This window comes from Strix uralensis, chromosome 3 (assembly GCF_047716275.1).
Source record: "Strix uralensis isolate ZFMK-TIS-50842 chromosome 3, bStrUra1, whole genome shotgun sequence".
NCBI lineage: Eukaryota > Metazoa > Chordata > Aves > Strigiformes > Strigidae > Strix > Strix uralensis.
The window spans coordinates 134,863,733-134,877,964 of NC_133974.1; the positions used below are offsets into that span (position 1 = coordinate 134,863,733).

Consider the following 14,232-nt stretch of genomic DNA (forward strand, 5'->3'; position numbering starts at 1 on the left):
TGAGCACAGAGTTACTTTTTTCACAGGTTTCAGCATATCACTGCTGCATGAAATACATACATGGATATAAACACAGATCTACACAGAAAAGCAGCATTAATCCCCAGAGTTACTGAGAAACAGTGGCACAGAAAGGAATGGGTGAAGTAAAGGAGTGTGTGTCTGCTGCACATGCACTTTAAAGTTTGTACACCTCAATTTTGAATAAAGAAATCGTCGTTATGAGTGTAATTGGAGAAGTGGAGGGTGGAGAGATGCATTCTCAGACAGTACTGATACTTTGTTGCAGAAGTTACAGTTCATGGTCGGCCAGCATGTAGATAAATGCGGCTGGTTCCTCCTTTCCTTTCCCTTCCCTTTCCTTTCCCTTTCCTTTCCCTTTCCTTTCCCTTTCCTTTCCCTTCCCTTTCCCTTTCCCTTTCCCTTTCCCTTTCCTTTCCCTTTCCCTTTCCCTTTCCCTTTCCTTCCCTTTCCTTTCCTTTCCTTTCCTTTCCTTTCCTTTCCTTTCCTTTCCCTTCCCTTTCCCTTCCCTTTCCCTTCCCTTTCCCTTCCCTTTCCCTTCCCTTTCCCTTTCCTTTCCTTTCCTTTCCTTTCCTTTCCTTTCCTTTCCTTTCCTTTCCTTTCCTTTCCTTTCCTTTCCTTTCCTTTTCCTTTCCTTTTTCCTTTCCTTTTTCCTTTCCTTTTTCCTTTCCTTTTTCCTTTCCTTTTTCCTTTCCTTTCCTTTCCTTTCCTTTCCTTTCCTTTCCTTTCCCCTCCTTTCCCCTCCTTTCCTTTCCTTTCCCCTCCTTTCCCCTCCTTTCCTTTCCCCTCCTTTCCTTTCCTTTCCCCTCCTTTCCTTTCCTTTCCCCTCCTTTCCTTTCCTTTCCCCTCCTTTCCCCTCCTTTCCTTTCCCCTCCTTTCCTTTCCCCTCCTTTCCTTTCCCCTCCCTCCTTTCCCCTTCTTTCCTTTCCCTTCCCCTTCTTTCCTTTCCCTTCCCCTTCTTTCCTTTCCCTTCCCCTTCTTTCCTTTCCTTTCCCCTTCTTTCCTTTCCTTCTTTCCTTTCCTTCTTTCCCCTTCTTTCCTTTTCCTTCTTTCCCCTTCTTCCCTTCTTTCCCCTTCTTCCCTTCTTTCCCCTTCTTTCCCCTTCTTCCCCCTTCTTTCCCCTTCTTCCCCCTTCTTTCCCCTTCTTTCCCCTTCTTTCCCCTTCTTTCCCCTTCTTCCCCTTCTTTCCCCCTCTTTCCCCTTCTTTCCCCCTTTCCCCTTCTTTCCCCCTTTCCCCTTCTTCCCTCCTTTCCCCTTCTTCCCTCCTTTCCCCTTCTTCCCTCCTTTCCCCTTCTTCCCTCCTTTCCCCTTCTTCCCTCCTTTCCCCTTCTTCCCTCCTTTCCCCTTCTTCCCTTCTTCCCTCCTTTCCCCTTCTTCCCTCCTTTCCCCTTCTTCCCTTCTTCCCTCCTTTCCCCTTCTTCCCTCCTTTCCCCTTCTTCCCTTTCCCCTTCTTCCCTTTCCCCTTTCCCTTCCCCTTTCCCCCTTTCCCCTTTCCCCTTTCCCCTTTTTCCTTTCCCCTTTTTCCTTTCCCCTTTTTCCTTTCCCCTTTTTCCTTTCCCCTTTTTCCTTTCCCCTTTTTCCTTTCCCCTTTTTCCTTTCCCCTTTTTCCTTTCCCCTTTCCTTTCCCCTTTCCTTTCCCCTTTCCTTTCCTTTCCTTTCCTCTTTCCTTTCCTCTTTCCTTTCCTTTCCTTTCCTCTTTCCTTTCCTTTCCCTTCCTTTCCTTTCCCTTCCTTTCCTTTCCCTTCCTTTCCTTTCCCTTCCTTTCCTTTCCCTTCCTTTCCTTTCCCTTCCTTTCCTTTCCTTTCCTTTCCTTTCCTTTCCTTTCCTTTCCTTTCCTTTCCTTTCCTTTCCTTTCCTTTCCTTTCCTTTCCCTTCCCTTCCCTTCCCTTTCCCCTTCCCCTTCCCCTTCCCTTTCCCCTTCCCTTTCCCTTTCCTTTCCCTTCCCTTCCTCTCCTCTTTCCTTTCCTTTCCTCTTTCCCTTCCCTTCCTTTCCCTTCCCTTTCTTTCCTTTCCTTCCCCTTCCTTCCCTTCCCTCCCTTCCCTCTCCTCTCCTTTTTCCTTTCCTCCCCTTTCCCCTCCCCTTCCCCCCTTTCCCTTCCCTCTTCCTTTCCCTTCCCTCTCTCCTCTTTCCTTCCCTTCCCTCTCCCTCTCCTTTCCCTTCCCTTTTTCCTTTCATTGCCTCTTACCTGCAGTCATCTCCTCCAGTGCTGATCACATACTTGTCATCATGCGAGAAGCGGATGTTGGTGACATGGGCAGAGTGTCCAAAGTACCGCTTGTGTTTGGCCTGTTGCAGAAGAACAACAGTTCACACCCTGTAGTACCACTGCACAGTGACAAAGTCACCTGTGCAGACACAATCAACAGCTTCCAGGTAATCTGTTCTAAGTGACCTGTTTAGATTTCAATAAAATACACACTTACAAATTTTTCTGTGCATGGGAAATCAAAGAGCTTCACCAGACCGAAGTCATCTCCTGTGACGATATTGAGGCCAGCATGGGTCACACATGCACAGTTGACATCCGCTTTATCTGCGTTTCGTGGCCAAATTCCAATGACTTCATCTCCAAGAATGCTGTTCCAAAACCAAGTTTAAGTAAGAGCATTAATCTTCCTTGCCATGGCTCTCTTCACAGCATGGGAGGGCAACACAACCCAGCAAGGAAAAATTACCACTGTTAAAGTAAGAGTCTTCCCTCTAAACCAGTGCACTGAATGCCACCTCATCCTGGAGACCATCACAGCAATGCATCTTTTTGGTGTGACTTCAGACCACCGCTGTCCCTAAATGCCCAGGGTCATCTCCTGTGACACCATTTCCCGGAAGCAGCTCTGCTCCTTGCTTACGGAGACACTCGTGCCCTCCCACAGTGACACTGCACAGCCCAGAGCCAGCTCTTACCTCCAAGTCCTTCAATGAGGGGAGGCTTGATCACATGTACAGTATTTCTTAAAATACCTGTTCTTCCCTTGCCTGAAGTTCCTTTCGGATCACTCCTACTTACCCACAGATGAACTGGCAGCTGCATCTCCCGCCCTCTGCCCAGAGTCCCTAGAAATGAGTGCTGTGGGATTCTTACCTGGTCCACGTGGCCCACGTGATCTTCTCTATTAACGCAGGATCTGTTATTTGCTTTCCCACAGGGACCTCGTGAACTTGACGCTTATAGGCACCCGTTGATACCTTAAAGTAGGAAAGGAATAAGCTAGTAACTTCACCATAAAGACATCCTTTCCTTTATTTATTAAATATCCAGCAGTAAAAATTAGTCTCAACACATTTTATCAAGACAAAAACATCTATGATAACATTTCTCTTCTACAACTCATCCCACACCGTATGAAGGCGTAACAAGGTTTCAGGACAGCGACCGAATGGCGTGTTCGCACCCATCCTGCATAGCTGAGACATTTCCCTTCTTTTCTGTACTCTATGCTTTATCTCAGCCCTATTTCACTAAACCAGAAAAATTTCAGAGAGAAACCTCACATCATAATTCACCTACCATGAGCAGCCCATCCTAGGGAAAGGGAGGAGGGACGGTTTCTCTATTGAGGTTATAATCCACAACTCTTCCTCAGGGTTGTTCCCACTCCCCTGAACTGCGAGAAGACTTTCCCCGCCCTCTCAGGGAACTGAGCTGTTGCTGGGCTTTGAACGCAGCCACGCACCACGTGGCCAGCCCTGCCCCTCCCCTTCCCCGTGAAATAGGGCAGGGACAAACAAAACATTTACTGCATATAACAAGAGAACAACAGTAACAAGCAGTGACTCCAAAAGAAACGGGGAAAATGCAGCAGTGCCTTAGCGACCAGACCAGGAAAGGCCCGTCACAGCGCCTGGAAAACCCACAAACCTCCTGCAGCCTCCGGCAGGACGCGCCTCCCCTGGGGCGAAACAACCCAATAATGGCTCGGGACCGCCCCCCAGCGCGGCTCCCTCCTCCCCACCGAGAGTTAACTCCATCCTGGCCCGAACCAGGACGGGCCGACATGCAGAACCCAGGGGGAAGACCCGAGTTTTTAAAAAGCAACAGAGAACTTTGAGTAGAGCTCTGTGAACATCCTGAAGGCAACCCGAGTTATCTGCCCTCCCTAACAACGTTCTGGGGCACCCTGACGCTCAGAACAACTTTGGAAACCTCCCTCACCCTTTCTTATCTCCATCTCCTTACACCTGATAACAGCTTAGTCACAACAGATACAAACACAGGTGAGTCTACCTCTGACATACCTGAATGTACCGGCTGTCTGCAGAGAAATCCATCTGGATGACAAAACTGGCAATGTCTTTGCAGTAGCCTATTCGGTTTAGGGTTGTACCTTGAGTGAGATCATAAAAATCTACAGTATGTTCTTGTGAACCCACTGCCAAAAACCTGTTATCAGGGCTGATCCTAGACAATCAAAGATGAAATGGGGAGATCATTAACTGTTTCTAAGATTTTCTTTGCCTTCTCATGTTAACACAAGAGAACAACTTTCTTTTACTGCAAAACAAGAAAAACTTTCTATCCAAGCCTCGACGCTTAACAGAGGAGGAAGACTGAGGATCTTGTGTGCACTTAACTGCTGTTAAAAATCCACTTGCATAAAGCACACAGCACCATGTGCAGAGCAACACTAATCCTCTGAGAAAAAGCAACAAATTGCAATTTTAAAACGTACTAATAGTATCAATCCCCATAATCCAGCGTACAAATTACTACCTATATTTAAGTGGATATGACTGAATTAATCGCAGGAGAAATAAGTGTGTGCTGCTTTAGGTATCTCTAAATATAAGCTTTAGATATCCATAAAGCCACCAGTCAGCCAGTAAATGCATTTCATGATTTCGTGCAGGTTCCAACAAATACGAAGTTACAAAAAGTCTGGAAGTCACCTTGGAACCTGACGGACTTTTTCTTAAGGGCTGTGGATTTAGAGAACATCAACTGAAATTTCTGACATACCTGATATCCTGAATTGCAGACTTCCTGTCTCGCTTTTTGCCCCAAACCTTAAGGCTGTTGACAAGCAAAATAACAAATTCTCCATTCTTCATGCCAATTGCAACCATTTCACCATCAGGACTATACGCGGCACATCTTGCTGGATGACCAAGATTCACTTTGTTCAGCAGTTTCTGTATTAACAAAAGCAACAGGCTCATACCTCCCCTGGAGACAACTACCAAGCAAATGGAAAGCTTCCAAATGCCAAGTATACAAGTCACTTATTAAAAAAAAAATTGTCTATAGTTTCCTCTAAATATAAATCTGAAACTTCACATCACAAATCACATCCCACCAGGCATATGTTATAAAACAGACTTGAAAATATAGATGTAATTCAGATTGGGGTTTCAGGTTTGCAGGGTGACCTCAAGCTTTACACCAGGAAGAATGCTATTTAGCACAAAGGGCTGGAAAATCGATTTCCTGTTTTGTTTGAAAGGTGATTTTGATGGCTTCTACAACTGCTGATGAGCTCTTTTTCCATTTGATTTGCTATGTGAACACAGAGCAGAATGCTCTTGCATTTTCACTTATCTGACTGTATTGATAATACATTCATTTTCCGTGTTAAAAATTATCGCTGTTAGCTCAGGTAACTAACTACCTTTTGAAAAGTCTTATCTAGGCTGGCATAAACAGAAACCCTTTTGTTATGTTTTAAGAACATTTTATTTGTTATTTTTAAAAATAGTCAGTTACACAGTTCCACTTGGAAAAAAATAATCCTGAACTACACATACACAACATGAGCAGCTCTAAATAAAGACTCTAAAAAGGAGGGAGCTGTGCTTGCCAGTAAGGCAGGCGTATTGTCAGGGGCTTGTATTAGTCAGACAGAGGACAATCTGTGTCACCCCGCCTGTCAGAAGGGACTTCAAATGCCTCCTTTCTCCACGCCAGCCTGTACTTTTAGATCAAGATAAGCAATACACACCAAGAGGCACTCCATCTGCATGAGTGCTTTTAAGGAACTGCATTTCTCTGCCAACTGCTTGCCTTTGGAAAGAGCAGCACGCTACCTCACCAAGGACTTACCTTTCACATCGCCACACAGCGGGAAAAGAAAAACTGCACCAAGCCAGAAGCAAAACACTGCTCTCTTTACAGGGCTGCTCAAAGGTGCATACGTAGCTGGCACATCATACAGTTGGAAAAAATGCATGGTTGTATAAAATGATCATTTTTAATTATGCATTTTTAAATTCAGTGATACTCACTTTGTCAGACAGGTCCCAGATTCTTGCTGTTCCATCATTACTTGCAGAGATAAATATGTCTTTTGAGGGGTGAGTCGCTAAGCCCCAGATTTCCCCTTCCATGTGGCAGTCAATTAACAGGTTTGAAGCAGCATTTTTTTCTCCTACTTCCAGGATTTCTCCATCTTTTGTTCCCACTAAAATTTTCCCCTGTTTGTAGCCGAAAAAAAGAATGAGAGATGGGTTGTCAGTATAACAGACATAATGTATCAATAGCAGTAAAGTACTGATGTATCACAGAACTACCTGTGATACTCAACCTGATTTATATTGCTTGCTCATGCAGCATCTTAAAAACAGGAGAGTAAACCACTAACGCTTTCACATCTCGAGATCTGATACCGTGTTCTAGTGTTACCGAGAGTGACTGTGGTGCACTTCTATCTTGCCATTAAAGTTTTACTTCAGATCAAAGTGCTTACATACAAGTTGGCGAAGAATGATTCGCATACCTCCGAGGTAACTCAATGTAATATTTGGGCAATAATAAAAAAATCAAATCAGGGTTTTAGGCTCAGTTAAACTGGTGAAGAGCACCTTGTGTCCACTCTAAAGCCATCGTCTAAACTGCAGGAGCTTTCTTGGCAAATATTTGGAAAAAGCCTAGGTAGATACAGTTTGGGATTGATCAATGGCTACTTGATTAGAAATACAAAACAACATTCCTCAGTGGTGGTATTACCAAAGAGTGTGTCAAATTCCTGAGACCATTTCATGAAGTGGTAGCTTGGACAGATACCCATCATACCAAGTGACGCTCCTGCATCATCGCACACTTCTTTCACATTTACAAGTACAATTTAAACATGTGCAAGAGTGGCTTTAGCATGCCAAATATCTCGGTTATTTCTGTTGTCTTCCACGTTACCAAAACTTAAAGTCAATTAGTAATTCTCAGTGGCAACTTCTGTTATTTGTTACTTTAAAAAAAATAAAAAGCTAGGATCCGTTCGGTCTAACTGAAGCACCTAAGCTGTGCCTACACTTCGTGGGAAGGAAACCTTCTGAAGGAGGTACCTAAGTTCCTTCTGTCATTTGAAAAGAAAGGCAGCAGGCAGGTCCTACCCTGGTGAAATCTGTTCCTACACTTGGCACCGTCCTTCAGAGGCCTTTCCCTCTCCTTGCTGACTGTCGAGGGAAGGCAGGCACTAAGCACCAGCAACGGGATCCTCATGCAGTTTCAAGCCCAGCACTGAGCTCAGGAAGACAAGCAAGGAAATGTCACTCGGGCGGGCAGGCAGGCAAAGCCTTCTCCCCGCTGTGTCTCCCATCCCACCTCTGCCCAGCAGCACCAGGGGCCCTGTCAGCTCACTCACTTTTCCCCTGCAGACGGAGCGCACGCACTCGATCAGCTGGCCTGTCTCAAGCTGAAATGCTCGGCACCGTTTCATCTCTTGATCCCACAGCTTTACAGCTCCCCCTTCTTTAGTGCTGAAAAGAAGTGTGTTGTGTTACCCAGGTGTCTCCTTCTGCACAAGCTACAACAAATCCCGTATGTAAATCACATCAGTGTTTTTCCGATTAAATAATAAAACATACATTGAATCACCTTCTACTGTATATACAGACACCTCACTATTGTGCAATGGAAAGTAAATGATGCAGATTTAACTGCTATCACAACTTCATGTTTTAAACAGTATCATGCCTAATTTGTAAAAACCAAATTGTTCTCTTGTCACAAAGATAAGCTTGGCCAATATGTTACTTCTAGTAAATCAAAGAACTTACTAATCACAGAGTCTCCTCTGGGAGAGATTGTCTGTAGTCTGACAGAATTAAAAAATTAAGAAAAGCCCACTTAGGCCCGGCTGGCAGGAGCTTACACAGGTGTTCCTATCAATTGCTAATTGGAGGTTCGGTACAGCCTGTGCACACAGCATGCATTGCTGTGACCCCCGAGTGTCCTGCTTAGGAGTCCTTTACTGAGACACCTGGGCATTATGTAAACATCTAGATTGAAACTGCTACAGTACAGACACCATTTATCTCGGGGAAGCCTTGTGTGTGTCCAGGGTATCAGATAAATAAAAACCAGCAGCACATGAGAGAGACAAAAGCTGTGCAATTCAGGAATATTGTGTGTCTTACGGTCTCTCCTTCCCTCCGGTAACAATGAGTCCATCTCGAAGAGTCGTGTACATGGTGAACACTGGCCCTGTGTGAGCTTTTGCCACAAGTCTAATCAGAAAATGATCCTTCCAGACGTAGACATCTCCGTTGATGGCACCAGTAAATGTAAGGTTATTCTGCAACAAATACCAACGATCTCTGATGTAATACATACCTTGGCATTTTCATTCAGCTTTCATTAAACGTGCTTTAGCTACTGAATTTCCTGAGAAAAGCCATGTGAAAAAGCAACAGCTATGCAATGAATGAGAAATTAAAACCATCTGCATCAAGAAAAGGAGTTTAATGACTGCACTCTAACAGTGTTTCTTTGAGATGTTATCAATCACGTGTAGGGCACATTCACCTCACGCATCTCATCTCCAGGTCTTTCAGATGCATGCACTCCTTTTGCTATCTACGTGCTACATCACGGCTCCCGCTGGCGAGGGGGACGCAGGTTACCACTGCCGGATTCTAAGAGAGGTTTCTTTCTTCTTTGAGTATGTGTCAGTGAGAATCTCAGTATAGGTCACTGGCAAGCGGTATCTTCAAGATATTGAAAATGAAGCGTATAAACTTAAAGGGAGAACTAACTCAACCTGTTGCCTGCACACAGCAATGGCATAATTTCTCCAACAAGTCATGAAACCTGGCCCATGGAGCAGAGATCGGGGACTCCCTGAGGGATGGGGAAAAAGTAGCAAGTACTTAGCATTGCAAATGCTCTTTTGGAGCGTGCTGTTAAATGGAAAAGCTTGCCTGAAGAACTAAAGATGGTCTGACCTTGAAGCCCACTGACTCTGAAATAACAGGTATCAGAAAAAATCCTAAGGGGACCCTTGTGATAGGGGTTCAAAGGCAAGTCTCACGTTCTGCAATAAACAGCCACGGTGTCTGTTGAAGGAACCGGGGGAAAGACGCCCCAGAATGACTTGCCACCGTTGCAGACACACCTGCAGTATGGCTCTATCCCAGCATGGCCCGTTGGCTTTGGCATTAGATGGACCTGGATGGAAACGAGCGAGGTTCATGAAGAAGCAGAGGGTATGTGCACACCCCCTGCTCTGCTAAGAGCAACTTACTCATGCTCCTGTGACATGGACTCGTACTTCCAGTGGCATTAAATGACACATACTTGAAGAAGAAAAAAACGTCCTGAATGAATGACATATGCTAATCAAGTAGAGTTCATCTGCTGGTTTTGAAGGTGCCTCTTACAGGATGTTAGTTTTATTATTTTAGAAAAGAAAATGTCTGTTAGACTGTTTCTGCTTGGAAAGTACAGACAAGCACTTTGTTCTAATATTACATTCTGCTTCTTTTTTAAAATCACTTTTGGGGTCTTTAGTGTCCATTACATTACTTGTATTTTATACTGGGACAATGCCATCAGAATAGAAAGAAAAGTTTAGTATTAAGCAATTTTTGACAACAAAGTTACTTGTTTGGGCACAAGGATGAGGGTTTGGGAGCCTTATTTTGTATGCTCACATTTCACCCATTAGTGCTATTGTCCAGAGCAGATAATTAGGAGCAAGGGGTTTCTCTGAATTGAGTGATTTGTATAATTTATGCTTAACCTTTGCAAAGGTAATTTCTATAAGGTTTCTGGATGAACCAGAAGCTATTTCAGACCTTAGTATCATCGTAAAACTGCTTTTTTGCTGTCAATGAGCATAATGATCATTAAGCAACCACAGCACTAAAGAGTATTATATACTGTCACCATTAGCTGGATCACTAGCATATGTCATCCCAAACACTGGTAGCAGAAAAATAGGTTCCAGAACCTATACATGAAATAATCATATCACATTTTTCCAAGATAACCAGTGAAGTGCTAAATAACTAGCAAAGTAAAAAAATAAAAGCCATGGCAGCTGATGCTGGAGGTATGCAGACATTGATAAAAAACACTCTCCAACAGAGAAACCCAACCCTGCTTAGAAAACCTACACGCAGATCTAAAGGCGTACAAGCTTTAAATTAAAAGCCTAACTAATAAGCAAGAGCTCCAAGGTTTTGCACCGTCCACGCTGTACGGGATTTCAACAAAGGAAATTGACACTTGCAGTTTTAATAAAAATATATTATGAAATTCTGTAGCAAGTAATTTGAACTCACTGCTCCAAAGGCCACAGAAAGCATGGTTTGCATTTTGGCATCTTCCATGGAACCAATGACTCCTTTCTTATAAAGCAAAGCACTGCCAGCTAATGTCCAGAACTTCATGTGTTTTACCCCAACAGACACAAACTGAGTGTCTGAATCTGGGCGGAACTCTACAACGAATATCCTCTCCAGGTGTCCTCCCCTGCTAGCAACTTTAGCTCCTGTTTTAATTAGGAAAGGATAAAAATAAAGTTAAATTTACCTGAAAAATTAAGCTCTGACAAGATTCTATAAAATAAACTGACCTGGCATTGGCTTAGAGAACTGTGTCCCAGATGATCAAAGCTAAGCAAATCCCAACATTATTTAGCATACCAAACATTTTAGTTCATGCAACCTGACAGGTCCCTCATTATTCCATTGCATCTGACAGTTTAGGAAATGCAGATTTTGGTCCTCATAGCACCATTTGTCTCCTGGGTCAGTAAAATAACACTGCAGAAGTTGTGAATATCATCAGTGAGTTACCATCTGGTGAAATGCACAGGGACACCTCACATGAGCTGAGACACCATTTCTGACGATGAGAATTCCTTTCTGGAAGTGACTTCCCAAAGGCCTATCTATGGCATGGAATTTCAAGTTCAAGTATTTTAGGAAGAAAAAGAAAATACTTTCCCTAATTTCATGGAATTTTATGTTAAGCAACATTCTTTCCTTAATTCTACTTATAACAGAAGTTTAGAACTTATTTTCTTATTCATATTTTCTAGCACTTCGCTATTCTTCAAACTGATTTTGTGACTTTGGGAGCCACAATACTCCAAGTAAGAACACAAATCTAGTCCGAAGAGTTGAAAGGAAAAGCAAATAATTGCACACAGTTCAACTGCTAGGCTGAAAGAACATGATTTTTCCAGGGTTACCTTCTTGCCACCTCCAGACTGTGATGGTATGTTCTGGATCAACTCCCACTGAAACCAGAAGTTTGCCAGTTGCACTGAAGTTAACATAGTTGACCCCTTTGGTATGGAAGCAACGTAGCATTGAAATAGTTTGCTTACTCATAGCATCCCATATATGAATTGTGGGAGTTGTACCTACGTGCAAAAAGATGCATTGAAAGATAATTAGTTCAGCATCTGGAAAGCTTCAGTGCCAAATAAGCATTTTCCAAGAACATTTAACCTGAACAGACACTTATAAGTTGTGGGTTTTTGTTTTAAGATCCACACTACTTAAAAAAAAAAAAAATCATAATAGCTTGCAAAACACAGAGGGAAATCATTGTATTTCATGAAGTAAGACAAATTCTAAAAGCACAACATAACATTCATGAAGAGCCTCATGCAAAAGAAATTGTCTGTAGATGTTTCACTTGTATCCGCGATTCACACAGATACGAGGTAACATGAAAGTTTTACATAACTCTGCTGACTAAAATTCATAAACGAATCAGCCTTACCTGGAAATTCTGTCATATCACCTGCATTGTGAGAGCAATGGCAAATGAGGAAGCACCAAGGGAAAACAATAGGTGAAATAAGTCATGTTTCTAATGCTGAAGTGCCAGCATCAGCACCAGAAGGCAAAAAAAATTAAAAACTTGAAAATGGACATGGATTAAATCAACAGAACAAATAAGCAGGAATATTGTTGAACTCTTTTGGGTATATTGTTTTTTATACACAAATATTGCAACAATATTTAGTACTTCTGAGTTTTAAAAATGGTATTTAAAAGAAATGCTAAAGACATGCAGTTTTAAAAAATTATTAAATTTAGAAGTGAAATGAATCTGTAGTTATTACAGAATATCAACCAAAATCAGAACCACTGATTTCATGGGCTCTTATTGACAGACTAGAAAAAAAGGACCTTTAACAGCCACCTTTTCCATGTCACAGCAATCAGTGTTTTGACCCCGAGCTCTGGCAATATGTCCAGACCTTTGTGTTTACTCAACATTCGAACTGAAATGACAGCACTCGGTACAGGTGGCAAAGATGGTTTGTCAAGGTCTTCATCTACTACCATTTCTCTGCCCTCTGTTAGGTTACTTATTGCAGAATTTACAGACTTGAGCCTCCTTCCAGAATGGCATGAATTAGAATGACACCATTCTTTTTCATTAGGATAATTAATCCAGTATTTAGCTGGTTTAAGTGCAGGGCAACAGATCCTTCTCAAGGCTTGGGACAAGTGATCCTGCATTCCCCATACAATGTTTACTCCTGCAAAAGGTACTAGGGACTCTGACAGGATTCTCCATGCAAATAATAAACACATAAATATATACGGCTTCACAACTGGCCCCTGACACGCAGTGTAACTTCTGTTGAGATTTCGCTCTATTTCTTTCCTTTCCTGTATAGCTTTTGTACTTCTGCATAGGAAGTTTTCATTATTGCATTTTCACTGCTAAGCATTTTACTGCTGCACAGTGCCTCGGATAAAGGAAGGAAAGAGGAAATCCTATAAATTTTACGATTAGAGATTAACGAGATGATTTACTGCACTTGATCAAAGCTTGCTTTCTGAAACATGATTATACTACAGTTAACTCTAAAATCCAGTGACTCACAATCAGAGATGAAATTGAAATCATAAGAAAGTCCTGAAGCTTGATTACCTCTAAAATCAAAGAAAAACTTTGAGGACAGTTACACTGATGCCAGAGTTAAAATTCCTACACAGAAAAGCCCAAAATAAATCAGTGCCCCTGATAATTTCTGAGTAAAACTTTGTTATATGAAGAGTCACCTACCGATCTGGCTGGTAGCCACAATATTTTTATACTTTGGGTGCTGATTCACAGTTAGGCAGAGAATGTCATCAGTATGCTCCAGGTAGAAACTCTGACTACCTAGAGAAATTCAAACATGTTTTTATTCACAACAGTATTGACAAAAGAACCACCACTGAGGCAAAGAATATTCAAGCAGCGGGTTGCTACACTCCTGCTGTACTCTCCAGGGGATGGAGGGAGGCAGGGCAATAACTGTGTCAACAGCTGCTCCAATCTCATTCCCAGGCACCGTCACCAAATGCACTACAGACATAACCATTAACACACACACACACACATATATATATATATAAAAGCAATATTTGGTAAACTAGCTATGCCCAAGGAACCAGGAATCATCCTGCAGCCACCTGTAACTGCAAGAAAAAGCAAAACTGGAAAACGCAGGGCCCAGGTTCCCCAGCAAATCAAAGCAGTCAGTGGGAAGCGAAGTGGAGAGCAAAGCCCTGTGAAGTTTATGCTTTGCAATACCCTCCTGAGGGAAAGGGCCCCAAAAGAACAGATGGGATCACGCTGCTTCCCAGCTCCGCAGGTCAGAGGCTGCACTAGGACTGGAGTCCCCAGAGGTCACCAGATGCGACAGCTTTTCTGCCTCCGCCCCTCCTTGGCAGCAGAGCTGCTGAGCACACCACTGTGACCATCTGGTTCACCCTGGCACCAAGGGGGAACACAATAAAGCCAAAGTCCCTTTAATTCCTGTCTTTGTTTCTTGAGATATATGAAGAATATGAAGATGCTGGTGCTACAACTTAGGGCCAGATACATTTCTGGTGTTTTTCCTCCTCTTCGTTACCGAAAAGGCAGGGAATCTTTCTACCCCTTCCAAAGAGGAACTTGCTCAGCCCGTACCGCATCAAAATGTACTCTTCCCTGGAGTACAACTCCACGTGAAACAATGGACGGTACTGCTCGGAGC

General features: G+C 43.0%; 1 protein-coding gene across 3 annotated transcripts in view; it reads right to left on the bottom strand.

Annotated features, from left to right (window-relative positions):
• Positions 1 to 14,232, bottom strand: part of EML6 (EMAP like 6) — a 119,174-nt gene that overhangs the window by 2,139 nt on the left and 102,803 nt on the right. The window contains exons 30-41 of one of the 3 annotated variants that reach the window (XM_074864518.1): positions 13,275 to 13,373; positions 11,973 to 11,993; positions 11,434 to 11,607; positions 10,520 to 10,728; positions 8,372 to 8,529; positions 7,597 to 7,711; positions 6,242 to 6,430; positions 4,980 to 5,152; positions 4,259 to 4,421; positions 3,105 to 3,208; positions 2,446 to 2,599; positions 2,208 to 2,308 (exon numbers count right to left, since the gene is read on the bottom strand). In XM_074864518.1, the coding sequence (XP_074720619.1) occupies positions 2,208 to 2,308; positions 2,446 to 2,599; positions 3,105 to 3,208; positions 4,259 to 4,421; positions 4,980 to 5,152; positions 6,242 to 6,430; positions 7,597 to 7,711; positions 8,372 to 8,529; positions 10,520 to 10,728; positions 11,434 to 11,607; positions 11,973 to 11,993; positions 13,275 to 13,373 (1,660 nt within the window). Of the gene's footprint in view, positions 1 to 2,207; positions 2,309 to 2,445; positions 2,600 to 3,104; positions 3,209 to 4,258; positions 4,422 to 4,979; positions 5,216 to 6,241; positions 6,431 to 7,596; positions 7,712 to 8,371; positions 8,530 to 10,519; positions 10,729 to 11,433; positions 11,608 to 11,972; positions 11,994 to 13,274; positions 13,374 to 14,232 lie in introns of all 3 variants that reach the window. The other 2 variants (XM_074864517.1, XM_074864519.1) reach the window with 2 other exon arrangements.